The following is a 10,097-nucleotide window of genomic DNA, read 5'->3' on the forward strand; positions in this document are numbered from 1 at the left end:
TCACTCCAAAAAGCAGCCTGCCTTCTAACATGTGCAGTCCTCAGGCTTGCAGACAGTGCAGTCTGTCTCATTACACAGCTTATTCATACAGATGCTAAATTGTTCAGCCCATTATGCTTTAACCACAGTATTTCATTATCTGAAATAATAATTTTGTTCTACTTCCCAGTGGAACAGAAATCATAAGTAGAGCATAAAAGTAATGGTCTGAACTGAGCAGCTCCCGACATTGCTCCTAAGTCTCCTCTCACACAAGTAAAATTCCAAGCCATGTGTAATTTCTGCGATACCCACATGAACTTTAACTTTCTCTTTGAAGGCTGTTCTCATATTGTTGAGATATGGTTTCTTTCCTTATCTTCCCTGGGCGTGGTTGGCCTTCCTTCAACCTCTACTCCCCTGTGGTCCTTGATAGGATTTTCTGGATCATGGGGTTTGTTTGGGTTTGGATTTGTATTTTGTCTCTAAATTCAGGGTTTTAGAAATTGAAAGGATAAGTGTGCATTAATTCTATAAAAATGAAAAAAAAAAGTTGCAGAAATATTTCTTTAAAGATAATTGTAAGTATTTATTTTCACATTCTTATTTTAGAAAATGAGTAAGAGGTTCTAAGAAACCTCTTCTAACTTCATCTTTTTCTGGACAGAATATAGCAGCTAATTTGTTTCTCTGTTCAACAGGTGAATACACTGCAACAAAAGAAAGCATAATAAATATCTGATAATTACTAGCAGATTTACTATGTTTATTTGAATTAAACTTTTCAATTTTGAGGCAAATTTTTGTAGTAGCATCTACTGGTCTTCCATGAGAAACTTTTAGTTGGGATTATGAAAAGTGGGAAGATTAATCTAACTTCATTTTCTCTAATTAACAACATCATGTTATCAATAGTTTAATTTAAATTACTAATGGCTGAAAGATAGACATCTCATGTTCTTTGTACTGTCATAACTATAATTAATACTGCTTCTAAGTTAGATCATAGAAATATTTAAAGCCCCAACATGAATTTTTTGTTTCAGCATCGCTCTTAGATAATTAGGGACAGACAATTTTTTTTCTTAGTATTTATATTGTGTTTACTCACATTATTTGACAAATTAGAAAAAAACCCTAAAGTCTGACTTTGTAAAAAAATGACATTGCTGGAGGAATTTTTATGTCAATTCTGAGCCTTGAACAGTTTTAAGTAAAAAAAGGAAACCAAAAAAAAAGCCAGAGAAGGCTGTAGAAATATTAAAGTACACTTACTCTGAGAGGATTAGCAAACCTACCAACATTGTCTTGTTAAACAGCTGCAATTTTCACAGTTCAACAACAATTCCCTACAGTATCTGTTAATTGACTAATATATCTCAAGGTAGAATTCCAGAAGGGATCATTTTCATCTGCATATAGAAAAGTACTTCAGAATACTATTTTTTTAAACACTACAGATGGTAAGAAGTGTCAGCAAGGGAGGAGGGAGATGGAGAGAGAGAGAGACAGATCCTTCTCTCACGTTGTTTTAGCTCAAACTCTGCAGATATCAAGACCTGGCAGACCTCTACGTCTGCTCCAGGACCAGCCCACATAAAGCCAGCAAAGTCTGGATTGCACAGAGGATATCACAAACTCCAGCCAAGCAGTTACATGAGCAACAGCCCTGCTGGATGTGCCAACAGAAGAATCCTTTTGGAAGATCAGTTCCTGTTGTCTAAGACAGCAGCAAAGCTACGCTGACGAAACACTTCCTCCTGCAGGCACACATCCCACTTCCATGAGAGGGCTCTACCAACACAGCTGCATCGGCAGAGCCCCTGTTCAGCCCTCCACAAAATCACCTCCCATCCCTCCCCAAGAAAGCCTTCAAGAGCTCTTCACATCATTGCCATAAAAATTAAAAAGTATGGTTAAATAATTTTGGTCTGTATCTTGTTTCTACTCAACAGCCTGTGCAAACCACTCTTTAAACACATACACACACAAACTGCTTCAATCTGGTCATGCATTTGCAACCAAATGAAATGGAAACTAATATATAACCCTGGTTAATGCAGTACCATGTCTGAAATTACGACTGTTGTTACTCTCTTTGCTAAGGGAGAGCAGATAGCAATGTCACACGTCATTTTTTTAAGCAGGGAAGGGGAAATGGAACATCAGTCAGGACACTTTCCCAGTAGAACACACTTATACAACCTGAAGTGCTGCAGCCCCTTGAATGAGGTGATTCTTGCATGCACTTCATCAGCTTTCTCTTCTAGAAATACAGGAAAAAACCTAACTATTCTGACAATTAAAAAAACATTCTGGAAACCTTTCAGGCTGGGACACTTAGAAATGCTGAAGTACATTATTTGTATTCTGCCTTTTTTTTCCCAAACCCCTATCCAGACCTGCTCTATATCCTACAAATGAATGTTTTACATTTTGTCAAGGATTAGTGTCTAACCATCAGAAAGATTTACAGAACCCTGCAAAAAAAATTTTCCAGGTGATCGTTCTAATACAGGACTTTCTAATTCTGGGTTTTTTCCTAGGTATACACACATCAGTGAACCAAAAAAAATCAGAGGATACGTCACCAGTATTAATGAATATAAATACTGTTGTCTGTTCTTTCCCGCACTTCCCATACTATGAGAATTCTTGGAAAAGCCAGCCTGCAGATGGTCTTACAAGCTGTCAGAGCATGGTTTACCTAAAAAGCTGATTCTTTGTTCTGTTCTTCATTTCCACATTTTGGTAAAACAAGCTCTAAGATTCCTTTATTAATTGGTTTTATGGGGTTCGTACCTCGAATGAATATAAAGAAAAATGTATAAATGGAGTGCCTACAAATATTTTTCAAAACCAGCAGAGTTTGGGAATTTAAATGCTGTATGTTCCTGCCAGCATGAGGAGCTGCAGACAGACTAGGATCCTGACAGCAGGTCAGCAATGGGTGAATAAGGCTGGTAGACTCTTCCCCATTTGAACCCTAGATCAGATGCAACTGTTTGCATCTGAATTGGCACTAAGCAATAGCAAGACAGACTTCATAACATGATACTACCAGCTTAACAGCATAAAGACAATCAGCTATTTAATTCTTTTTAATATCTCTTATAAAATCGTCCTTTATCAAAACATTAGGCAGAAGATAGGAATAGCCATCCAGAAGTGATAAGAGGTACAGGAATTTCAGCACTCGGTTTGATTACTGTATGTTACTACATGCATATGAGACTAGTAGCTATGGACATTGGACCCCACCTAATTTTTAGAATGCCAGGTAAAGTAAGCACAGCAGAAATATTTTCATCACCCTGACTCAGAGACCCTGTCATATTCATACAGAGCAAGCACTGCTCCCAAATGAGGAGGTTTTCTCTAAGCTACTTCCATGTATAAGTGGAAAAAAGCAAAAGCACGTTGTTCATTGGCAGGTCCACACGTCAATTTTTTCACTCTTTCATTACTACACTCTATGAAATAATGTAGTTCTCTCAACTACAACAAACTATCTGTAGGTAGCAAGCCAGTAGAATTTCAAGTTGCATTTGCTAGTTTTAACAACTCACTCACCTGGGGCAGATGACAGCTTGGAAGAGAAATGACAGGACACTCCCAGGAAAGTGCTGCCCACATTTTGGTACATGTCTAATCTCACTGATCTTATTATAGGTGAAATTCTCTCACTTCCTTGTAATGAGAAGGATGGTTGCTCAAGCAGAAACAAATCACAGTATATCAGCACTAACTATGAGCCACAGCAACATCATAAATTGCGTCTGATAAAAGTGAAATTTGTATAAAGACTATTGTCTTCTCTTGCATGGATGTAAACCACAGCATACATCTGTGTTCATTTAAAAAATACAACGAAACATTTTTACTGCACTAAAACATGTTGGGGCCCATAAAATTGCCTAAACCCCAACAACTAAAGGTTTTTAATCCCTTATTTCTTAATAATACGTATTAGGTACATGCATATTAGGTATTTTGCTTGAACAGGAGGAAGCCTTTTGAATCAAATTTCCTGGCTGTCACCACTAACTGTATTTCTCTCGTGTTGTGGAACAGTCTTGGAGCACTCAAAGGGAATTCTTTTTGGATAAAAAGCAATTAAAAAATAGGTTCCAGGAGCTCATCTAGTATGTCTGAGCTGTAAGCAGACATTCAGTTCATGGGATCAGACTACAGTTAGCTCAAAAGTACAAAAAAAAACCCCAAGCAACCACACACAAAACCACCACAAATATTCTGCTCCCTAACAAAGAAAACAAAACAAAACAAACAAACAAAAAATAGAATATTTTTTTTAATAGCTCCAAGCCTCAAATTCTCATTAAACAATCCATAACATTGTATACTGTGGGTGTCTGATCTACAGATCTATGCCATTTGCTATTGAAAATACAGGCTATAAACCGTAGCATTTTCTACTTGCATACCGTTAGCAAATAGATACATGTGAGCACATAACTTTAATTAAGATGCAAGAGATTGGTATGGAAACTATTCTAGTATGACCACAGGCTACAGCAAGTGTTCTGTTTTTCTCTCCAACAGAATAAAGAAAAATGTCACATTCTTTTTTTACGTACTTGTTAGATTTCTACTGACACGTTAACATAAGCAAGAATAATATGATTAAATTACTCTGAGTTGTGCAGTCATAAGAATTGCACATGACTCAGAACAACTGCAAATTGAAAAAACCAGCCTGTAACTCCAAGAGAAACTACAGCAGCAGATTTTGGATTTCTCCCTTCAGAGGTTCCTGATCAGTGGAGATTCTGATTCATAAAGGCTTTTTTTGTGCTATTTCTACTCTATTATCATTGATTAGGTCAAGTGCAGCCCCAATATGTCTCCCTTACTGCTAGCCAAACTTTATGGTTTACTCGTATCTCTTGTAACTCCATAGTTAGAAAACCTCTAGCAGACAAGTTTCTTCTCTAGTCACCAAGAGCCTGTAGAGCTCCAGCTCATTTGAGGGTCTAAGACCACAACAAGGAAGGTGGTCAGTTAGCCAGTCAATGCCATGGAGGTTGCTTTACACCTTTGAAGTAGACAGCACATTCAGCTACCATTCAGCGCAGCAGGACAAGCTTTTTAAGGAACCCAAAGGCAAAAGCATACAGGCATCCCCCTTTCCTCTAGCCTATAGGTCCACTGGGCTCCTTTTGATCCGGTTTCACCACATTCACACATGTTGTAGTATTTTGAAGCTGTCCCTGCTTTGAGAAAAAAGCTGGACTAGATAAGCTCCAGGGGTCCCTTTCAACTATTCTTGTGACTCTGAGTCCCAGCCTCTAGGCTACTGTTACGGCATCCAGAAAACACTGAGAATCCAAGCAGACCTCAAAGCTGTAAAACAACTTTAAGAAAGGTACTTGGCATGGGAACAGCTGAGAGCTGAAAATAGACAGGAAAAACAGAGACTGAAAGATCCCAAAAATCGGAGACAGAATTCTAGCAAGATCGATTGCCCCCTTTTCCAAGTGAGTGAAATCAGTTATGACAGCAAGACAGACCATCCTTTCTACATGCTTTGAATTCTCAGCTACAGCAGCCTATTTGTAGGTTGCTAGCCAGGGGAGTTTCAAGCAGCCATAGCCAGCTTTCGTACTACTTTATTTAGTAACAGAGGTAGTAGCTACTTTAACAATTCACTCAAGTGGAGCAGAAGACAGCTTGACAGAGTTGGTATGGAGGCTTTTCAAACCTTTCCTTTATGTCTCCTCTGCAGCACACTTGGACTGTGGCTTGCAGTTTAATTTCCATGCACCAAAGCCTAAACGAGCTGTGGAGAGTAAAAACAACTGGGGTATGGAAAATGAAAGAAATAAAATCATCAAAGCTTACTTGCTCTGTAGACCAAGCCAGAAGGTTCTCAATCTGTGAAATTAAGTTATTTAGTGATGATGGGATTGTCCACTTAGTAGTTATTAGAAGAATTCCTTGAAATTACTACAATTTTCCTTCAGAAACAGCCCCAGATGGCCTCCTCTCAGGCCAGAAAGAGCAGGATGGGATGAGAAATAGAGGGTTCTCATAGACCTTCCCCCCACAACAGTTACTTCCACAAACAGAATGAACATTTAACTGAGTAAGTTAGAGCTGCCTTAGTTACTCTGTATTTCTTTTACAGAAGTGATGATTACAAAATCACATACCAAAAAAAAAAATTAAAAAAAAAAATCACTCTTTCAAAATTCCACAAATAGCAGCAGGGGAACCAGAAACAAAATAACTTCTCTTTTCTTACAGTATTCCAAAACTTGTACAATATTGCTAAGAGACTCCTATTCAACAAAATGTACAAGTTTGACATAGAGGTCATGCACATAGGCTATGTGTGTGCAAACATCTCTTCCTCCTCCCGCTGTTTTTATAAGAATATAAATGCTTAGTCAAGTAACTAAAATCTCTGACTGCAGCAGGTAGCAATAATAGGAATCAGGTATCAGGCTGAAAAAGTGTTCCTGTTCCTTGAGTACATACAAGGTAAGTCTCTAGATGACAGTTCCCTGTTCTTATGATAGTCATTAATCTCCTTCATTTCTGCTAGAGGAATGACATGACAGGACACAAACAATCCAGGAGATTACTGAAAAGTGTCAGAGATGATACAGGAGATTCTGGGTGAGCTAGTCAGAGGTGATGCAGAACTGGATTGGCTTTTCACAAATTAGGAAGACCTGACTGGGAATACAATAATCAATGCCAGCCTTAGGTGGAATGGCCATGGACTAGTACAGTTCAAGATCCTAAGTGAACAGAAGGCGGCAAGCAGGACATTACAGACTGGACTTAAGGCAAGGGTAAACCACCCCTGATCAACCTGATTGCCTTCTACGGTAAAATAACTGCACTTAGGGACAAGAGAAGATAGAATTTGTCATTTATCTCACTTTAAGCAAAGCTTTGACAACTGGATCCCAAAAAATCCATGCACCCAAGTTGGGATATTACAGTGCATGCAGATGGGTGGACAACCAGATGGGTAAAAAGCTGCTGCTGGATGATGGGGCTCACAAGGAATCAGTTAATGGGTCTACTGCACCTCCCAGTAAAAATGCTGCAGGAGTCTGTAATGGGACCTGTCCTGTTAAACATCTTTATCAATGACCTGGAGAGGCAGTGGAGTGCAAACTCACCAGGTTTGCAGGTGACACCAAACAGGGGCAACTGTGGATATACCCAAGAGCAGGGCTGCCACCCAAAGGGACTTAAGCCTGGAGGAATGGCTTGACAGGAACATTACGATATTCGACAAGGACAAATGCAAAATGCTGCAACCCAGAAAGTAAACAGTGCAGGCTGCAGTGATTCAGCCTGGTGACAGACTGACTGGCTGGGGAGGAGCAGGTCTGTCAAAAAGGACGTGGTGGATGGCAAACTGAGCAGGAGTCACTGGTGTGCACAGGCAAAGATAACCAGTGGTATCCTGGGCTGTATCAGCAGCAGTACAGTATGCCACGGGCTGAGGGAAATTACCATCCTGCTTTACTTGGCACTTATTAGGCTGCAGAGTCCAACTTTGAGTCCCTAACACTGGAAAGACATCAATAAACTGGAGCAAGTTCAGTAAGGGGCCAACTAGATGATTTGGGCTGAAGCACATCCCCAGTTAGGGAACTAGGCTTTTTTAGCCTGGAAAAGAGAATGTTTTGGGAGGAACCTAAGAGCAGCCTTCCAGCACCTATGCTGAGGCTATGTAGAAGACAGAGCCAGGATCTCTACAGCAAGGACAAGAGACAACAAGCATGAGATAAAAGAGAGGCTCAGACTAAATATAATGTAAAAAGACATTCCTCCTGAGTACAAATACACACATAGGTTGCCCAGAGAAGCTGTACAGTTTCCATCTTAGAGATTTTCATGACCTGACAGGATACAGCCCTGAGCAACCTGTCTTCTCTCTATATCTGACTCTGCTTTGAGTAGGAGATTGGACTCCTGAGATCCCTTTTGACAGGAATTACACCACGGTTTTATAATAACATTTCACTCACATTCCCTGCGATATTACAAGCTTCTTTCACTAAGCAGCATTCAGACAAAAATCTTCACAGAAAAAAAGGATCATTTCAAGAAGCATCGCAGTTTCTAGTGACAGAAAACAACTAATTCATGTTGAGGAATGCCAGGCACTTTAATTTGTAATTGGTATACATTATTATGGTTGCTGATGTACTCTTTGAGTCAGGGGAGGGAAAAAAGTGAGCACACATTGGTTTCATACATCTGTGTAAGCCAGATGAATCTGGGCCAAAGCACTGGAAAGCCTCATTTGAGATAGGCCAATTGCAGTGCAATAAACATACACCAAAAAAGAAATTTTCCCCAAAATTAAACTAACATGCTATGACAAAAATTACTATACAGATAAAATATCAGAGCACTGACTAAATTGGGTAAGTTAAATCATGGAAAAGGTTTATAAAAATACTCTCTTTGCAAGGTCCTTAGCATAGAAAACTTTAAGAGGGGGAGTTAATTTTGTTTAGAAGGTATTCTTTTAAAACCAAGACATGCTGTTGTGATTACTTCAAATACTGCAGTCCCATATGCCACATCTGACAAAACCACTCAATGGTTAACTTGCATTTTCCTTTAACTACTCATTTCAAGGCAGAGTAGAACAGCAGCATACACGATCTAGAGAGGCTGAGGCTCTCTTCATGCTATGACTCAAAAGAAGTTTCCAGCCAGAACAGGTTCTGCTCCAACAAACATTTATTTTGTGTTGGAAACAGAAATCCATTTGCCTGTAACAACATATAATGTGGAGTGAAGAAAGGACAGGACAGGTAGGAAAAATTCCTGTTCATACCACCTTTAACTCAAGCTGCATTTCTGACAGTGCTAGCATGACACTCACAGCACCAAAATGGGATTAATGAGGTTTTTATTATTATTATTAATTAGATTTGCTGAGGATAACAGATTCAGGGAATGCAGAGCAGACTCACCATCACAGATCCAGCTTTGGATCTCTACAGCTGTATGTCTAATACTGCCCTATTGCTCTGTTCTCCACATGGCAGCTTCGCCTATGTAAAGTAATGAAGTGTAAGTAACAGGTCAGTACAAAATAATGGGGCTTTTATGCATGTGCCACATTTCCTCATGGTAGCTGAAAGATTATTTCTTTGTATTTAAGTAAATAGATGCATGTAAGTATTTTCAGGGACAAAAAAAAATGCTTACCATGTATACTTTGAGAGTTGCACTGCTGGCAAGTTGGAGCACAGCCAGACAAGCATTACCTTTCTGTAGCCACTTATATAATTATTTGCAGGATTAGGTTCACAGATATTAATTCATCATGTAGGCTTTCTGGTCACTGCTGAAACCCACAACAGAAAAAAAGGAATCTACTTTGAATTAAGAAATTATTACAAAATATGAGAGGATTAAGATATCATTCTATATTTTGATGTGAAAATAGATTTATTTTGCTAACTGTTAAACCTTCATTGAGTTATCTTTCAAAAAAAATCTTATTTTCCTGGGTATTTACACTACAGAAGTGTAATTTCCAAGAATATCATAAGAATTCATACCTAAAGAAAATGTATGCAGCTCCTTCTATTTGGAAGGCATATATATGTTTTAGCACATTTTAGGAAAGAATAAAAAAATTTTTAAAAAGTATCTTTGACAGTAATAGTCAGCTCCATCATACAAGGTGGTTTTATTCAGCCTGTATACACAATTTCTGTGCAGGGCAATTTCTCTAGGGAATCAACATCGAAATTCCTAAGTTTGGGAAACTAGTGGGCATCAAATTTGTATCACCTCTGCCTATTCAATAGCTAGAAAAATCTTCAGACAGCTAAATATACCCATAGAAAGCCAGCCTTCATTCACATCGTGACATGCATTTAAGTCCTGGAGACATGAATTCTAGCTTCCTAAAGAAGTGAAGTTTCACTGAGTTAAAAACTACTGAAAAGTGCCTAGCTGGAGGTTAAAATACCATTTCTTGCAGGAAGTACTGACCTGAGTTTCCCCAGGCATTCAGGTAATAAATACTGAACACTATCTTACCTCTTCTCTCTCACTCAGCGGGAATGGAGGCAACCCTCCGAATGCTGCCCAGGACCAGGAGG

At 38.9% G+C, this 10,097-nt stretch overlaps 1 protein-coding gene across 1 annotated transcript in view; it reads right to left on the reverse strand.

The window, feature by feature from the left end:
- The window catches only part of ME1 (malic enzyme 1), a 145,518-nt gene extending 136,307 nt beyond the window's left edge, over nt 1-9,211 (reverse strand). The window contains 1 exon segment of the mRNA XM_008640222.2: nt 9,193-9,211. Within this exon segment, the coding sequence (XP_008638444.2) occupies nt 9,193-9,195 (3 nt within the window). The 5' untranslated portion in view covers nt 9,196-9,211.
- Between the last annotated feature and the right edge of the window lie 886 nt (nt 9,212-10,097).

This window comes from Corvus brachyrhynchos, unplaced genomic scaffold, assembly GCF_000691975.1.
Source record: "Corvus brachyrhynchos isolate BGI_N302 unplaced genomic scaffold, ASM69197v1 scaffold87, whole genome shotgun sequence".
In the NCBI taxonomy this organism is placed as follows: domain Eukaryota; kingdom Metazoa; phylum Chordata; class Aves; order Passeriformes; family Corvidae; genus Corvus; species Corvus brachyrhynchos.